The sequence below is a fragment of the Ranitomeya imitator genome, chromosome 3, assembly GCF_032444005.1.
Source record: "Ranitomeya imitator isolate aRanImi1 chromosome 3, aRanImi1.pri, whole genome shotgun sequence".
Taxonomy (NCBI): Eukaryota; Metazoa; Chordata; class Amphibia; order Anura; family Dendrobatidae; genus Ranitomeya; species Ranitomeya imitator.
The window spans coordinates 412,742,565-412,761,648 of record NC_091284.1 but is presented as its reverse complement, the minus strand read 5'-3'; the positions used below and the strand labels follow the sequence as shown (position 1 = coordinate 412,761,648).

Below are 19,084 nucleotides of genomic sequence, written 5' to 3'. Positions count from 1 at the left end.
TATCAAAAAATCTTATGTTCTGAAATACCAGACACTGTGACATTTTTATGTAACATAAGACAATAATGCCGCTAAACAACAGACAGCAATAATACTGGCTGGGGAACTGCGCTATTCCGAACATAACTCATAACCTTATTTATGAAGGATTCTCTTGCTCCTATACGTTGCATATCAATTTCAGGATTTCTGTTTGCCGTCAGTGAATGGAAACTGCGGTGTAACATAGTCTGTTAACGCCGCCATTGCCTGTAATGGCGAACGCATCGCTAGCGCACGCCCACATTGGGCGTGCGCTAGCGATGTGCCGTCATTTGAGTGACGGACTGCGAATGCTGCACTAGCGCTAGCGCTAGCGGGATCGGCAAACGCGATCCCTTTTGGGACATTGCGTTAGCGCAGTCCTTAGCGCTATGTGCTAAACGGACTGCCCTAACGCAATGTGACCCTAGCCTTACATAACTTTCCATGATGCAATTCACAGATAAAATTACACAATACTTGAAACCCCCTAACCTTTTCTGGCATTTTTTACATCTCCCACTTGTCTGCATCGGCAACATGCATGTAGCATACAATTTATGCAAGCATCCATAGACAGAACCGTGACATTTTTTTGGTATCTTCATGTTGTTCGTGGACACATATGTTAAATGACACTACTTTCAAGGCATTTTTATTTGCCCTTTTATCTAAATCTAAGTTATAACATAACTAGAACAAATATACAAAGACAGAGAAATGTGATAAGACATGGTGTTGAAATGGTAAAAATGCATTTGTGCATCTTAAAATACAAATAACATAAAACAGCAAATATATACATATATAGTCTTGTAAAAACAATATAAACCAGCAATAAGAAATGTATAAAACAGAATTTTTTTTTTGATATTTGAAGGCCATTTAAGACAAAACTGGCAGCTGTTTAGCATATAAAAGTGGTAAAAATGTAATAATATTAATATCAGCAGCAAGGCAAAATGTAGACTAATGTAACAAACTGATGAGCTTCCAGACTTGTGCATAAGCAGCAGTGTGGTGTCATATTAGTATGTGACCCCACAGTATTGAGTATGCACAAATATTGGAGTATCGCTGGTGGCTTGTATAAACGCAGCATATAGATGTAAATGATATCTGCTACCCAAGCAGGCATACAGTATGTTGTAAAGAGTTAAAAGACCACACCACAGTAATGCCAGAGACTTGGCAGTTACTTAAAACTTTCTTTTCATCATGCATCATCTAAAATAAGCATCCATCTCCATTCTCAATCTGGGTGCACATGTGGCCAATGTCCATTCAGTTGTCTTAAATCCACCAGAGTTATGGATACCATAAATCAATATTTCCATATTTTACAAAGTCTAATGTCATGACACGGTCTTTTGTGACACAGAAGTCCCATGTCAATGTTTCCAAGAAGCGCTAGCTTCACAATACTTGGTGGTATGATGCACTGCTCACTTGGGTCAAGTGCAAGCATTGAGCAATGTTTTGAGGTTGGATTTGCTGAGTTCTTATCCCTTGGCTCACAAGTCTTTAATGAGTGTCCAAAAAGAATGTTATAACTCTTTAAGCGTAACTTGAAAATTCCCATTTATGTCTGTTAAGTCAAACAGGAAAGCCATATGGTTGCTATAATGCTGGATGATGTTATTGTCCATGTTCACCAGGATTCTAAAGGAGAAAAACATCAATAAATTATTTAAAAATTCTAATAGTGATAACAATTGTCATAGTAATGTAACATCTAAAACATAAAAATAATTAAACCACAGAAGATTTAATAAGGGACATAACTATTGTGAGTGCAGAGGTTGCAGTCGCAGCAGGGCTTAAAGGTAATCTGTCACCACATTTGGCCTATCTAAACTATTAATATTGGCATACAGGTTATAGATTGCTGAAAAGAGTCCTACCTGTATGTCTCATATCAGATGTCTTGTTTATAAATAATCTTCTATCACTTTATATAAATGGCCTCTTCCACGCTATGGGGAGGATGTTGTCTGGAAGATAACCCTGCCCCAGAACTTATTTTACATGAAGGGGAAGTTACCAGTGTGAGACCAGTAACTAACACATAACAGGAGAAATTAAATGTGTCTTCTTGGAAACACATTTTTGCCTCTCTTTGAGCTCTGCTATTTTGCAACAATATTATACTCATGTCTGCCTGTGAGCTGGAAGCTGCTGAAGCTGAGAGGAACCAGCATATGTGTCAGTTATAATCACACACAGCTCTGCATTGAAATCAGGAGAGCAGAGAGTGTCCATTACACATCGCACTGGTAACTCCCCCTTCATGTAAAATAAGCTTTGGAGGCAGAGTTGTTTTCCTCATAGCATTGAAGAGGTCATTTACATAAAGTGATAGAAGATGATATATCAACCAGGCATCTGATATGAGGCATACATGGATAACAGTTTTTCATCATTCTATATTGTGTTTGCCCGTATTAATAGTTTAGATAAGTCAAATGTTGTTACAGATTCCCTTTCAGGGGTCTAACAAATTTCTTTCGCCAATACAAGAAGACCAATAGTATTTAAAGACATCTGTCAGTATGGTCAACCCTCTTAAGCTGTCTACATGAGCAAGCAGGTCATAGTAATGTCTTATTCAAGAGAAAGCCAAGGTTTTCTTGTATAAATGAGCTTTCCAGGCTTTATTAAAAATAAGCTCTTGAGGCAGATTCTCATGCAAATCAGTGTTTTGTTTTGTTTTTAAATCAGTCATAGAGTTGATACAGAGATGTGGGCCTTTTATATAGTAGTAATTTTTATGGTCTTTACTAAGGGGTCATTGCTCCCAGATAATAATACAGAGCAGTTTAACAGTTGGGACACGATCCCAAAGAATTCTAGGAGTAATGTCCCCTTGGTAAAAATCATACAAAATATGACTAAATAAAAAAGGCTTATATCACTAAAACCTTATGGCAGCTTTAAAAAGAAAAACAACATCTAAAAAACAAAAAGCAAAACCCTGAAGATTCAAGGAAACAGAGGGAATAAAATAAGAGCAAAAACTGGCCACTTTTGACCGATTACATCTCTTCTTTAAGTTATCGCTAAGGCTGCCTAGAAGAATTTCATGTCTTCAAGATATCTTTAGGATGCGTGACTTTTCTCGTGAAGCCGATTGTGTAACATAAGGAGCAAACTACTTCATTTCATTTGTCAATCTCATACTATTGGGAAGCAGACCCTTGGCTGGTGGCCAGTAACAACATTGCCTTAGCTGTTCTTACAAAGTCAGCAGGGCTTGCAACTCGATTATATCTTTCTGTCTTTAACAAACGTTCATATTTTTAAGAATTCTTTACTTCCTGGTGTTGCAATTTTGGTAGTTAACCTTTGCTTTCCTGGATATTCATATTTCTCTACATCTTTCTATGTAACATAAGAAATGATATCTGGGTCCAAGCTTGTTAACATATCAAACAAACATATAATATTTTTATTAGTTTAGTACCTATATAATAACTACACAGAAATAAATGTATTTGTCCCCTTTTAGTGCACATTTACAAGAAGCCACTAAGTTAATATATTGCAGAAGGAATGACGTTCTCAAAGACAGTACTATACTTGCCAGTACGATATGAGCTTTTTATGGGTTAAACATTCTTAAAACTCCACCTGACTCAAACATAACCTTTGATTTTCAAACACATCTATCTCATCTGCCAAAAACATTGGCAATACAGTATTTCAGTTTATATAAAGTTTCCTTATTAAAGTTTGCTTGTTTCTACCTGCCCTTATCTGTTTGCAAAGTCTAAGCTGACAATTACAGAGTAGTTCTAGTGAGAAAAGAATACTGCTTTCTAATAGGAAGCCAATATGTCTGTACAAGTATGACAAATGCGATGAAAGAAAAAAAAAGTCTTACCCTCGTTTACATTTCTTGTAGACCCTGGAAATCCTGTCTTCTGGTACACCGTACTTTTCTGAGATCTGTAAAAATGTCAGTATTTCAGCTGTTAATGTGACAGTTCTTTCTTAAATCGGTAAAATAGTCTATGGATGTTGTAGGATAAGGGACAGGATTTAATTTGTTTGCTTAATAAAGTAATAGTAAAAGTCAAAATGAATTTAAGACAAGACCAAGGCTACCAGGTAGTCTTCAAGATCTCTATTTAATGTCAGTAAAAAAAAGTAAATCAACATAGAACTGAGCACTCAACTTGGGATGCCTGAACAGAAGAATTTTATTTTGCAGTATACTCAAAACATTTCGGTTCAACATGAACATGTGCCCGGAAGTCAGCGGGCCAGAATAAATCTATGAAGTGGACAAGCGGTGGACTCCGCGTCTGGCGGTATACATGCCTTTACCCGACTCTCCTACAGTACTTCTCTCCGCATATCACGACTGCATCTCTCCTTCATAGATTTATTCTGGCCCGCTGACTTCCGGGGACATTCATCATATGTATTCCGTATACGTAACTGAAGAAGGTTCATGTTGAACCGAAACGTTTTGAGTATACTGCAAAATAAAATTCTTCTGTTCAAGCATCCCAAGTTGAGTGTTAATTTCTATGTTGATTTAGTATATGGCGTGGGAGCCTAACTATAGCACCACTTAGTAGCTGTGCTCACGGTGTTGTTTCACAGTAAAAAAAAGTACACTTACCGCTCTCCGTAAACCTGGGAGATCTGGCGTTTTCAACATAAGGGCATCAAAAACTTCTTCTGTTTCCCTTCGTACATATAATAACACTACACATAAAACATAAACAAATACAATAAACTACAAAAGAAGGCAATTTTGTGATCTTCATATCAATTTACTGCAGTTAGGATACTGTAAATTGCTATTCGAGCATGTATTCTTTATAGAAAATAAAGAGAAAAAATATACTAAAATGTAATATATTATATACATATATTTCTTTGATCATCCAATGATGGCCCCCTTAATCCGTTATTGGTAAGGGTCCTAATTCGGGCATCATTGATCACCAGTACTGGACACAATTACACATATGGATCAGCCCCTCTGAATAAACATTGCCTCTCCTGTCAAGTGAGGAACCAGGGGTGAAATCCTCAACGATTTTCAATCCATAACTTTAGGATCTTTATGTTAGCAAGGACGAAAAATTATTTTATGTCTTTGGTCTAAAAAATAAATACCTCTTTGAGAGTCTTCTGTTGCCTGCTGCTTGGAAGGTGGTACATCAAAAGCATCTGTGAATGATGGACAACTTCTCTTCAATGCTAACCTGTAAAAGACAAGTCAACAGGAGTTATACTTTAGCTACTTCTCAGGTATCAATAACTCTAATAGTTACACTTTATAATTTATAAAGAGTCTTAGAATTATTATAAATTGACAGGAAAAGTGGCATCAGATGAAGAATTCCTTACCTGTCATTATTATCTGTAACAGTGGGAAGAACCTGTGGTCAATAGATGAAGAAAATGTGTCAAGACTCCATCATGAAAATGCTGAAATAATCTGAGAATTATAACACATTCTCTAGTGCTTCCATGCTGTCTGTGTTTAAAAGGGCAGCCATTGTGTTTTGTCCATAACTCCCCTAGCTAAATCCTACATTGAAAGATGTGTTTGTCTTGTTGAATTCCTGTGGCTGCTATTGACTTGGAAGATGGTTTAAAACAAGTGGTCGACATTCTAAACATAACATAGAAGAACGGACGAAAACTACCATAATTGAGAAAACCTTCTGTCATGGCTGAATTCATGACACTGGTAACATTTATATAGATATTACTAGTATAACAACATCTTTTAAACAATCCCTATCAGGCAAAACAGAGGCTCAATGGTTTTACCTGTTGTTTTGCAGCGCTGGGGCCGTGGGTTCAGATCCCACCAAGGACAACAATTACAAGTTTCTATGTTCTCGGTGTGCCTGTGTGGGTTTCCTCCCACACTCTAAAGATATACTGATAGGGAATTTAGATTCTGAACCCCAATGGGTTCTTTCTAATAGTAATATCAGGTGTAACATGTTCCTAGATCTTTTACTCAAAATCTGTATCTTGTACCAGGCCATAGTTAATTTCTAATATTTATGTACAGAGTGCTCCTCAAGCAACTTGTCTGATGGGAGTGCCTAAAATTATAGCTACATCTCTGATACCTATACAAAAAAATATATTTTTGACACAAAAAGATACTTACAATTCCACATCTTTGAAGATTGGAAAAGTGAACATTTGGAATGAACAAGACTGGGTGGCTTTCCAAATCCGTCACCGGTCTGAAATATGTCGTATCCGTCCCTCTATATCCAGGGAGCACATTTGTTTTAATGTCTATAAAATTAAGGCATTGATTAGTATGACAGCATGGCTCATATGGCAATATCATCGCTGTCTCATTTATTAGTTATCCTTAAATTGTTGGATTACTAAAAACTGTATATTTATTATGTTTCCATACATCGGGTTCTCACAGAACACTACTAAACCTATCACAATAGAAATTTAAATTTAAAGATTTTTTATTTGTACCGTATATACCTTTGTTTGCCTCTACACCCTTTCCTTTCCTTCTAAACTGCTTCCGCTCCTCATCCCGCATCTTTCGTTCAGCCCCCTGAAAAATCAAGGAGTAGGAATTACCTTTTCGCAGAACTGTGAAACATTAGCATTTATTCTTACAGAGGTCACCAAATTATATTTCTAATTCTGGTAGACAGATCATCATACTATTTACATACCATACTCGTGAACATAACTACTATTATAGGCTTCATTTGCTGCTAGTCATACCTTATCGCAGAATATTTTGATCTGGCAGACAGCCCGGTGAACGAGTCTCTTCACTCCAGTGTCGTAGTCATAAGTGTCAATCTGGAGGTTTAGAGGCACGCCCTTGACTCCCTTCTGAGATGAGAAGTCTGTACTTAGACAATTGATGCCAATAAATATCTGAAAGCAAGCATGAATTGACATGTTAATTCAATTTAATAAAGATTTATATATTAATGTTATCATTTATTCTTCATGTCTTAGATTTTTGGTAGCCAAATATATAGTTCTGCATCACTATTTCCAGACATGATAGCCCAGGAATTACTCCTGCCTTGTTGCTAAGACGTGCTAAACACAGTCAATTCACCTGTGCATATGCCAATGTTTCCAACTGTTTCCACCCTAAGAGATAATCCTGACGAATCCTAACAATTCTCTTTCCCTGAGGCAGCAAACCCACCCAGAGAGAACCTCTCCCCACCGTGGGAACAAAGATTGTATCAAAAACGGTTTTCACTGATCTTTTTTCATCGCCAAGTAACTGTCTCTTTACCTTAACTTCAGAGTAAGTGAACCAACAACAACAACTTTCCTAAGACAAACAGTATACTAATGTTGAAAGTGCAAGTCAGTGATGCATGAATCCTACATTTATCCAGATGGGTTGAATAAAAATGCATTTTATTTTGGAAATTCGTTAGGCTTAAAGAGGACCTCAAAAGTGGTTAGCTTTTTCTCTTTTTTAAAATTCCTGTTGCCCCCCTAAGTAATCAGTTTCTCGATTTTATTAAAATCCACTATACAGTTTCATAGATATGGGCCTTTTTATGGTCTTTACAAAGTGGGCGTCACTCATTGCATCCTCCAGGCGGCACTGCATACGTCAGCTCTGTGAGCAATGAACCCTTTATAAAGACAATAAAAATTAGCACTTAATAAAAAATGCATAAAAATGCAATACCTAGTGGAGCAGTGAAAATAGAATAAGAAAATAACAGCAAAGGCTAGCCACTTTTGATCCGGGTGACATATTGATAATGTTAGGTATTAACAGTGTTTTTGAAGGCTTTATAGTTGGTCTATTATGGTCAAAGGCTTGACCATCATCAGACTTTCATGCACCATGGGTAGAACGGTGGCTTAGTGGTTAGCGCTGAAGCTATGCGAGGCAGGGGTCCTGGGTTCAAATCCTGTCAAGAGCAATATCTGCAAGAGGTTTGTATGTTGTCCCCATGTTTGTGTGGTTTTATGCCCTCACTCCATAGACATACTGATAGGGAATTTAGATTGTGAGCCTCAATGGGGTCATTGATGATGTCTGTAAAGCCCTGTGGAATTAATAGTGCTCTATAAACGTGTACAAAAAATGAATTAGCACCATTGGTGTCTCCTTAATTGATAAAAAACATTTTAATTTACTATGTCTATGATATACACTCAGTACCATCATCAAAAATTTTGATAGAATGCGTTTAGGCCTTCCATGAGTTTGCTTTACACTTATTTTACAAAACAGTGGATATTTTTCTTCAAACTTTCATGCTGCTAATGGTTCTGCTATAAATAAAACCATAACTGTACCTTAGCTTCTTCATTAATGTTCCACACAAAGGACAGAGCGTTGTATGCTACTTCTTCAATATTCTCTACAGTGTTGCAGTTTTCTTTGTAGTCAGCTGAAAGGAATAACATGTAATAGATATCATATGTCAATCCCATACATCCAAACTATATCTAGTATCATTAATCCAATACATTTGGAGGTATTTTAATCAGAAAGTATATATAATGTTACAAAATATTAGATTAACTTACCAACATCTATAACCCTCTGCTTAGCCGTTGGCTGCCTAGAATGCCAATGCTTCCAACGTTTTAGCTGTTCTTCTGGGTTCTTCTCATTGTCAAACACAATCATTACAACACTCTAATAAAAAAGGGATATGTTGTTAGCTACACAACAAACCATGTGATCTAAATAAACCATGTTATTTCTGTGACTAACTAACCCTTTTGGAAGGTGGAGGGGTATGTTTTGAAAAATTTACTGTGCGTCGGTGGATTTACTTAGTGTTTTCTACTATATTTGTAAAGTACATGTAAGCCGAGTTATACATTTGTATGCTTTTCAAATTCCTAAGTGCTCAAGAAGTCGCCTACAATCCCCTTCCTGGCTTTCATCGGCATGTTAATGAAGAGAAAAAAAAGAACATTTTATAGGAGACTAGGTTTATCATGAGCTGAAATTCTGAATGTGTTGTCATAGCCCACATATGCATAGTTTGCTAGGTATGTATAAGTAGCGATTGATATTCATTAGTCTTTCTTTATAGATTGTTTTAACATCTAAAAGGGGTTTTTACAGAGGCTGAAAAGCAGGTAGTTTGTCAGGGGAGACACGTCTGTGTATGTAAACGCCACTTGTGGACTCACTCTGTTTGCCTTGGAGAATAAAGCTTGTATTCTCAATGACTCATGTCATTTACTAGACTTTCAGAAATAGATGCATTTGTTCTATTCCATAATGTCTTTTTTGTCCCTGAGTTTGTTTATTGTGTGGTCCTATTTGTCAATGTCCGCTATATTTCTACCCAAATATTAATATATTTGCTTGAAGAGTTTAGACTCCTAGTATACCACCTCACATATTCCCAGATGAACATTAGTATTTGCAGTGTTTAGCATCTTTAATTGTGAAATCTATTAAATACTGAATTGATAACAGACACTAACCCAAATTTGATCTTGAGGCATACCTTGACTTTATTGGAAGACAACTGCAAACATTTCCTGGTGTCTTTCATTCTCAGGTTGACAGGGTAAAATTGACCTTTGTTGAGATATGCCATTGGAGAATCTCCAGACTTCACATGAATCGCTTTGGGGGATTCCAGTGTGTACTCAAAGTCACTGCAAAAATAACACAAGTGTTCATACATTCAATCAAGATGTCCATTTCTTAAGCATTATGAAGACATAAAGGGTAAACAGAAGGTTTTTTTTTAAAATGTGAGCAGTCAATGTATGCTTCTTATTGACAGATGGCTGGTGGCCATACTCCAACCAACTGGACTTATGAAATTGATTGGAACGTAAGTCACCTAACTGTGGGCCCAATGATTAGTTCTTACAGCTGGTGCTCTGTAGAATATAGACAAAGTCCACAAAATAGTTGTCCAGATGGCATTTAGTTGTAATGTAGATTGGTGGTATTCCAAAACTCATGAGACTTACTGATTTGCTTCTCCAGGTAGGTAGTCTTCAGAGCAGGTGGACTCTGTTTGACTTCTAAGAATGTCACTGAACATAAGAGGCTAGAAATGACAAAAAGAAAGAATTTTGTATAGAGCAGATGTAGACTTTTATATTTGTTATATATAGTTCTATAACGAACTTATATTATATGTACCTCCGGTGAGTCCTCTTTGAAGGTGCTGTCTGGTTGCCATCTCTGTTGAGGTTGTTGTACATGTAGCGGCTCAAAGAGAGTGTTCAATGGATTCTTTTCATACACGTCACATGGTGTAGTCATAAAATCATCATGTGTGTTGCTGGCTAGTTTGCTGCTATTTGCTGATACAGTCAGTTTGTTTGGGTTAATGAGACAGTCCAACGTTAGATAGCTGTTCTTTTTGTTCATTTCTGAATATTCTTGAGCAGAGGATGAACTGTCAGTTAGAAATTTCAGAAGCTGTGTGGAATTTTCAAAAGATGAAATGTCTGAATCATATTCAATGCAGTTCCTACAGAGAATAAGAAAAATATAAAATCAAGCTTTAATGTTATAAGATACTTATAAATAGTTTGCCCATGGTCCGGGTCAATAGTCTCTAGTCATGGACAGGAGCTGCACTGATATCCTGAGCTTCCGAGTTCCCCAGCACAACATTTGATTTGCCAGCCTGGCATGACATCATTTAGCATCTTGAGGTGCACATGTGATGTGTCACCAGCTGGCTAGTCCTAAGCCGAGCCACGAATCCTTCGCACAGCTCCTGTCCTTGGCCAGAAGCTACAACCATGGACCATGGATCGAAGTTGCATAAAGTGATCCGCTCATCTCCAACTACTATACTAAAAGTGCTATCACTAAGAAATATTCTTAAAACTTGTTCTTGTCTCGAAACTGAGTTTGTGATGACTTTTTAGTGCGTTTGAGACAAATATGAGTCACAACTTCTGAGAATTCACATTAATGTATGTAAATGATGTTACTCTCAAGCTAATTATTATAATTATTATTATTTAGCCTCACCTTTTTACTTGTTCACAACGTTCTGTTGAACTGGGTGAAATTATTCTTTTTTCTCTTGGTACCTAGGAAATAAAGTAATGAGAAGTATATGATACCAATGCCTTCATGTACTAAATATTCCACACTCATGATGTAAAAACACTACTACCTATGAATATTAACCATTAAATAGCTCTGCTGTAGAAGATGTTTTAGATTAAAAAACAACTAAACGCATCAGTAACGCTACCAGACGAGAGATGGATTAGACATGTCTCAGACATATGCATAGGAAGTAACAGAGCATAAATGCTATCTCAATCATGGATGTCCTTTCAGTCTAGCCAGAGGATAACAGGTATTGTTAGCACTGAATATAAAAGAGCAATTAAACTAATTACCCTGTAATAATCATAGAGAAGACTGAGTGCAGCAACTCCATCATCATCCCCATTTGCTCTCATCATTGCTTTGGTAGCAGCTGTCATAGGGTTGTCCAAGTACTTTGACCAAGCTTCATCTTCACTAGAGTAGGGATACTTTTGAAGGTTTATGTTATCGTTCTGTAGTAGCATAACTGGCCGATAACTGATAACAAGAGACAAATAGTATTGTTAATATTACAAATATGTTATTATACATACTATGAAAAATATATAATTGTATGTCATTACTTAACCACTTTCACTCACGATGGAGCCTTCACGTCTCTGTTATACCTGATCCGTAGGAAGGGAATATGGTTACCACACACCCTCAAGTCAGACACTTGCTGATGAGTGTGACAGGCTAGCATTGTTACTAATGCTCCTTCTTTCAGACCACAAGCTGAACCTTTATGATAAAGCAAACATAGGTTGCTCAGGGCTGCCAGCTCTGCTTAGGGAGGTTACAAGTTTAACCAAGTGGAAAGGCACCTGCCTGTGTTATTTTAATGCCTTAGCTTCAATCTTCAATCATTCTTCTTTTCATATGTGTTTTATAGATTGTTCTCGCCTGTCATTTCTGTACTTTTTGCCACTCCTAACTTGCTCCCTTTGTTTTCCAGGAAAACACTATTTTCAGTCCCTCCAGCATAATGCATTGGATAAATATGTACTCTGTACACATGCCTATGGTTCAACCAACATGGAAATCTGGAAATCACGATAAGCTTTAATATACAGCATAACTATGCGAGGGTTGAAGCAGACAGAACAGGGCCCCTGTGCAAGAACCGTGTATGGGCCCTTAGCAGTCCAATAGTTTATTGTAATTGACCAGTTTATGTGTGTGAAGCTATTTGCTGATTAGGAGGTGGAAGTGGACCTCCTCAAATCTTGGGCTCTTGCGCCAAGTTACACCAATGCTAAGGTCACCTGTGTCCATCCCTCTGGCAACTGCACTGCTCACAGTTTAGTAAAAAAAAACCTAAGTATATACTGTTAAATTAACATAGCCATAAGCACTTGTATTACCTTTTATTGATAATAAATATTCCAATCACTTGCATCACAGAGAATTAAACCCAAGCCATACAATGGGTAAATAGGTATGATTATGCGGCAATAATTTGTTTTGTCTTGTGATTAGGAGATAAACGCATATCATATCCTCAACATATTTCGAGTCAGACTCGGGAGCAATGTAATGCCATTCACCACTAAATGACCAGCACTGGATCTAAAATAAACATGATGCCAAAAGGTCATTGTATGGAACCTATGTCACATGCAGTTAAGGTACCGTCACACATAGCGACGCTGCAGCGATACCGACAACGATCCGGATCGCTGCAGCGTCGCTGTTTGGTCGCTGGAGAGCTGTCACACAGACAGCTCTCCAGCGACCAACGATCCCGAGGTCCCCGGTAACCAGGGTAAACATCGGGTAACTAAGCGCAGGGCCGCGCTTAGTAACCCGATGTTTACCCTGGTTACCATCCTAAAAAGTAAAAAAACAAACACTACATACTTACCTACAGCCGTCTGTCCTCGACGCTCTGCTTCTCTGGTCTGGCTGTGAGCGCCGGGCAGCCAGAAAGCAGAGCGGTGACGTCACCGCTCTGCTTTCCGGCTGACCGACGCTCACAGCCAGAGCAGGAGGAGTGCAGAGCACAGCGCCGGGGACAGACAGCTGTAGGTAAGTATGTAGTGTTTGTTTTTTTTACTTTTAGGATGGTAACCAGGGTAAACATCGGGTTACTAAGCGCGGCCCTGCGCTTAGTTACCCGATGTTTACCCTGGTTACCAGCGAAGACATCGCTGAATCGGTGTCACACACGCCGATTCAGCGATGTCTACAGGGAGTCCAGCGACGAAATAAAGTTCTGGACTTTCTTCCCCGACCAGCGATCTCCCAGCAGGGGCCTGATCGCTGCTGCCTGTCACACTGGACGATATCGCTAGCGAGGACGCTGCAACGTCACGGATCGCTAGCGATATCGTCTAGTGTGACAGTACCTTTTGAAAGAGTTAGCAATCACACTTGTGGCTGGTGTCAATAAAGGCAGGCAATGAAGTCACTGAATGTTTGATGGACTACTGAAGGTGTGGGCCAGGAGCTGAGGGTGTGTGTTCCCTCAAGAAAATTGTGGAGGTGGGCTAAGGCTTCTTTCACACTTCAGTTGTTTGGCGTCAGTCACTTCCGACATAAGTGACGGCTCGACGGATCCGTCACAATTGTTGAGAAAACGGCTCTAACGGATCCGTTTTTTTGACGGATCCGTTACTTGGGGGTTGTCTGGGAAAAGTATCTTCTTTTTGGAGCATACGCAATTGAAAAAGCGGATTGGGGCGACGGATCCGCCGAAATGACGGTCGCGACGGATCCGTCGCCCATAGGCGGCCATTCTATGGAATGGCGGACGCGACGGATCCGTCGCGATCCGCCATTTCGGCATTGACAAAAAACGTTATAATATCCGTCTATGTCTAGATGACGTCCGCCAAATTTGGACAGATCCGTCGCATGGCGAATGGAACGGACGACCATCCGTCACAATCCGTCGCTAATGCAAGTCTATGGAAAAATAGCGGATCCGTCAAAAAAAATGATGGATCCGTTATTTGAGGAAAATGGCGGTTTTAGACTGACGCCAAACAACTGAAGTGTGAAAGAGGCCTAAGCAACTGAAATGTTCATTTATGCAGGGCTGAGTGTAGCTACTCTAATCTTACTAGTAGAAGAGGCTCACTATTTTTGGTTTATATGACTTCTTGTCAATCTACTCCTTACATCTGTTAAACAAGTTACCTCCTGGTTATTTGAATGTTTCTGAAGACCTTGTATTCCAGGAAGCCCTCAAGATAAAGACCTCTATTATTCCGAACCTCCATAGTCTATCAAATTTAGTTTAGGCAGGTGCTCACGCTTCTTAGTCATTGTTGAGTCATATCATATGTTAAATCATGCAGAAATATTTATCACATATGGCTCCACGGGTAAATTTAATAGATGGTGACACATGAGAAAACAATCGAGCAATAACTTTTAAAGGGATGCTGCTTTTTAATTTTCACGTAGGTCTGGTTATTTGATACTAGGGAAACAATTTATGTCCATGCACTTGCCTGATTTGACAGGTGTCATGGTATGCTGACCAAACATTCATTTCTGGATTAAGGTGATATGTAGGCTAGGCTAGAGCTACTCAGTGAGTTTGGTCATGAGACATCAAGTCTGAAGTTGAGCAACCAAAAATTTGCACTAGTTGTCTACAACTTGCTGTTGTCCAACTCTTAGCTGTGATTCGGCTGTAAAAATGAAACCCAACCAAGTTGTAGTCAGGTTGCAAGCAAGTCATAGTCCCAAGAGACTTATGACTTTTTTATAGTGGTCAATGCTAATAAAAAATGCCAATTGGCAATGTGTAAGCTGTTGTTGCTCGTTTACCAGTCAGATTACATAGATGACCACCAATGTTGAGGACAGAACGATCACCAATATGACAGCTTTGTGCACCTTATTGGCCTATTTACACATGGTGATGCGCTGCTGATAACAGTGATTTTTATGCCTACAAACACCCATTCGCTGACTATTGGCTCATCTAAAAAGGCCTTTACTGTGTGGTGTATAGTCGCTATGTAGCTCTAGCATAATGCGTGCAGTATAGTCATAAGTGCAGTGATGTGACAAGTATAACCTGCATAACTATTCTCACGAAATGGAAAATTCATCTATTTCTCCGATTGCATATTTACATGTTTTTTGTATATTTCCTACCCATACAAGTATAGACTAGCGCAGTCTTGGTTCTTAATAAGCCATCACCACGTATATTTTTTTGCATCAATCATGAAGGTATGAGTGAGAACTAATTTGATAGTCTAGTCAATAGTTCACGTGCAAAGCATTGGTATACTGATATACCAAAGACATACTGATAGGGTATTTAGATTGTGAGCCCCATTGGGGACAGCGATGATAATGTGTGTAAAGCGCTGCAGAATATGTTTGCGCTATATAAAAATAAAGATTATTATTATTATACTACTGCAGTATATTATCTCTTGCCTGCCTTGATCTAATAGTCCATGATGAAATATATGCAGACTTGCAACTCATTTATTGTATTTCAAATCGATTTCTAATTATCCTTAGTAAATTGACTACTTCCATGTGTTAAGTGGATTTTTTAATACCACATACCACACACCTTGAATTGTGTTTTATTTCTCAACTTTTAATGTTTCTCAACTTCAGTCCTCCAACACATCATATTTTCAGAATTTCCCCACTATTGCAGATATACTGTATTATAATTATAAATGCACCAGGAATAGGTGTTTTCCAATTGGGCTATGTTAAAATCAAGACCTTTTGGAGGTACCTGAAGGCTGGTTTAGTTACTCCCATCATTATACCAGTTTGTAGATAGAGAAAAGCTTGGACTTAGTGATTGAGCAGTAAAATAGTGAAAACATTTTATTTAGACAATCCACACTACTATATATATGATGCTTCGGTCCCATGTTCCGGACCTTCATCAGAAAGCAATGGATTGCCGTAGACAGGGTATTTCCAGGAGACGTAGCGCATGTGCTGTGGCATTTTTTCTCTATCTACAGTATGGAATGGACTGCATCCACACTCAGGCACCAACACTCCAACGTAATGACATATGGTACTATAAAATAACATTATACCAGTTTAGTTATCATAATCCCAATGTATCTTACGCTAGGGATACACGGTGACGCGTCAACACTGAAATCGCAGTAACACATTGCACAATTAGATGGAATGATTTCCTAGGGTGTCATGTTGCAACCTGCTACACAGTCGCATATTTTTCCAAATATCATAGAATCATAGAATGTTATAGTTGGAAGGGTCCTCAATGGTCATCGTGTCCAACCCCTTGCTCAATGCAAATATGTTGCATTTTCTGTCGTTGGGCACAAGTCACACATGACACACTTGCCATAGACTTTAATGCAAGTGGCATATGATATGCAACTCTAAGGCTACGTTCACATTAGCGTTGCGCGCCGGTGCGTCGGCGACGCAACGGCGACGCAACGCACGACGCACCAAAAACGCGCGCAAAAACGCTGCGTTTTGCGACACGTGCGTCGTTTTTTTGACGAAAATCGGACGCACGAAAAATGCAACTTGTTGCATTTTCTTGCGTCCGACGCTAGCGTCGAAAACGACGCACATGTCGGAAAACGCTACCAAAAAAACGCACGCGTCCCCCATGTTAAATATAGGGGTGCGTCGCCGCTGCGTCGCCGACGCAACAGCGACGCACATTAGCGAAACGCTAATGTGAACGTAGCCTTAAATAATGGGGTTACAGCCAGTTGCCGATGAGTTACACAAATGTTTTTGTGATGCGACTTTTCAGCGCATTGCCGTCACGCGACACGAAGCCCCAGTCTTATCTGAAATACTGAACTATTTTGAACTGGAAATCATATATTTGGGAGGAAGATACAGATGTCTTCTCTATAAAGTGAGTGGACTTCTATGTAAAAAGTAGGACATATAGTTTGATACCAAGTGACACCACTAAGCAGCAATTGAATTAACTGGGGCCAATTATGGCCTTCTGTGAGCGCTGTGAAGTGATTCAGTCATGGTGGTATAATGCCACATTGATTCAAAAAGGGATCTGTGTTTCATCACAATAAAACCAATTAGAGCAACAAGGGACTAATTATATGTATTGCACATGAAAGCCCCTTAGAGGGGATTCGAGACGTTACTTTTATTAGCATGAGACTACACAAAGCTTTGTCGTAGCCTTAGTATATGCGAATGACCACAACCTTTATAATAATGAAAATAAAGGTTATAGGATCTGTAAGATGTTTAGAGTGAAACTCCCTTCACCAAGACTGAAACATACAACAGAGACACCCAAGCTTTTGTATTCCTGGTGCCAGCTTGTCTCACACCTTCTAAACTCTTTTGTCTTAAGGACCCACACATTTGCCTACTAGAACCCTTTTTTTTGTCTCTTGAAGTTCAGAAAATTTTGGAAAAACACAAGTTAATTCCCCTCTAAAAGAGCCACGCCAAAGAGTTTAATTGTTGCATGCGTCCTTTTAAGAGGCTCCAATTAGATGGATTATGCTCTCTTTATTTTATTAGGATTTCTTTTATTGCTGGAATTCAAATAAATTTCCAGTTGAGTACAAGTAACTGCAAATAAAAATTCTTTGAAACGCAGGTCATCCTTTGAGCAATCTGTGTTATCAGCCATGGACATCACTTGGTCAATACTATCACTAGACCTCCAGCTTTTCCACTAGATTTTCCTGCTCTCTGATACAGTCCCAGGTGACAGCAGACAGTCCAGAGTAACTACAGCTACACATGTGGCAGTGGAGATTTTGACGTTTTCCAGAATGGTACTGCCATCTTTGTGCCTAGATGAAGACTTACTCGCTTGCCTATATAAAACCATAAAAAATACATTGGGATGTAACATTCACTGCGCGTAACGATAAGCTGCTACATCTCAGCTCCACATCTGGCATCACGTACAGTGCAAGAACATCCGAAAATCCATTTTTTTTAACTCCCCGTGTCTGTTATCTATTCCTTATAAAAGCCCATATGTAGACTATATGTGAATCAAAGTCATTTCAAGCACACGAGGAACAATAATTTTTTTTGCCTAAAACAATTTTACAAACACCATTTAACTCCAGCTACCGAAAAAATAAAATTCTTCTTTACTGAGAAATATAGGAAAGCCATATTAGATATTACTGATATTTCCGATTATACTATTTATCCTCCACATTTTCAATACTCTCTCCTACTGTATACCTGATTTATGCCTACAGGCCAAAACTACCACAACAAAAACAAACAACATGAAACAACAAAAATGTTAAATAAAAGGGGTATGCAATAAAGCACAATATATATAATTCACATATTATATCAGTAGGTCACATTATTGGACATTAGGAGATGTGTATGTATATATATATATATATATATATATATATATATATATATCTACACTGTATATATGTATATATATATATATATATATATTTTTTTTTAATATATATATATATATATTTTTTTTTTCTCTTTTCCCACACTCCAAAGACATACTAATGGGAAATTTAGATTGTGAACCCCAATGGGGGTAGTTATGAGAATGTCTGTAAAGTGCTGTGGAATATGATGGTGCTATATAAATGAGCAAAATATATATACACAGACACACACAGACAAACGTGTATATAGTAAGTCAGGCACAATACTTACTCGAGTTCATTAGACATTGTCTCCCAAGGCTCAGCAGCAGCAATGATACGAGTTCTTACGACTTCTAGATTCTCTTCTATCTAATAGTGCTAAGGCTTAGACATCCCCTGTAGAATGAAGTGTTGGATTTATGCTCCAGGATTTGTGTGCAGGTATTTTCTTTGACAGGTGGGCTCTTGTACAGCGATGAATCTCATTGGCTGATGAAACAGGTGCCTTAAGACAGGCACACCTCAGCAGGTGCAGTACTTAACTCTTTGGAAGCCAGGATACATATGAATGAACCATAGCTAAGCAAACACCTCCCCCAACACAGGTAGATAAAAAAAAGTCTTAAAGAAACTCAGACTTCAGGCGAAACTTAACCAAAACTCCAGGCATGTCTTT

At 38.5% G+C, this 19,084-nt stretch overlaps 1 protein-coding gene across 1 annotated transcript; it reads right to left on the bottom strand.

Moving 5' to 3' along the window:
* Nucleotides 1-660: 660 nt before the first annotated feature.
* GRHL3 (grainyhead like transcription factor 3) lies at nucleotides 661-18,974 on the bottom strand. Its single transcript, XM_069757131.1, has 16 exons — nucleotides 18,698-18,974; nucleotides 11,380-11,566; nucleotides 11,000-11,061; nucleotides 10,154-10,487; nucleotides 9,979-10,058; nucleotides 9,501-9,654; nucleotides 8,560-8,671; nucleotides 8,326-8,420; nucleotides 6,763-6,921; nucleotides 6,511-6,586; nucleotides 6,170-6,303; nucleotides 5,389-5,420; nucleotides 5,155-5,243; nucleotides 4,652-4,737; nucleotides 3,905-3,969; nucleotides 661-1,683 (listed from the first exon to the last, which is right to left on the bottom strand). The coding sequence occupies exons 1-16, from the start codon at nucleotides 18,712-18,714 to the stop codon at nucleotides 1,569-1,571; spliced, it is 1,797 nt and encodes a 598-aa protein (XP_069613232.1). The 5' UTR covers nucleotides 18,715-18,974; the 3' UTR covers nucleotides 661-1,568.
* Between the last annotated feature and the right edge of the window lie 110 nt (nucleotides 18,975-19,084).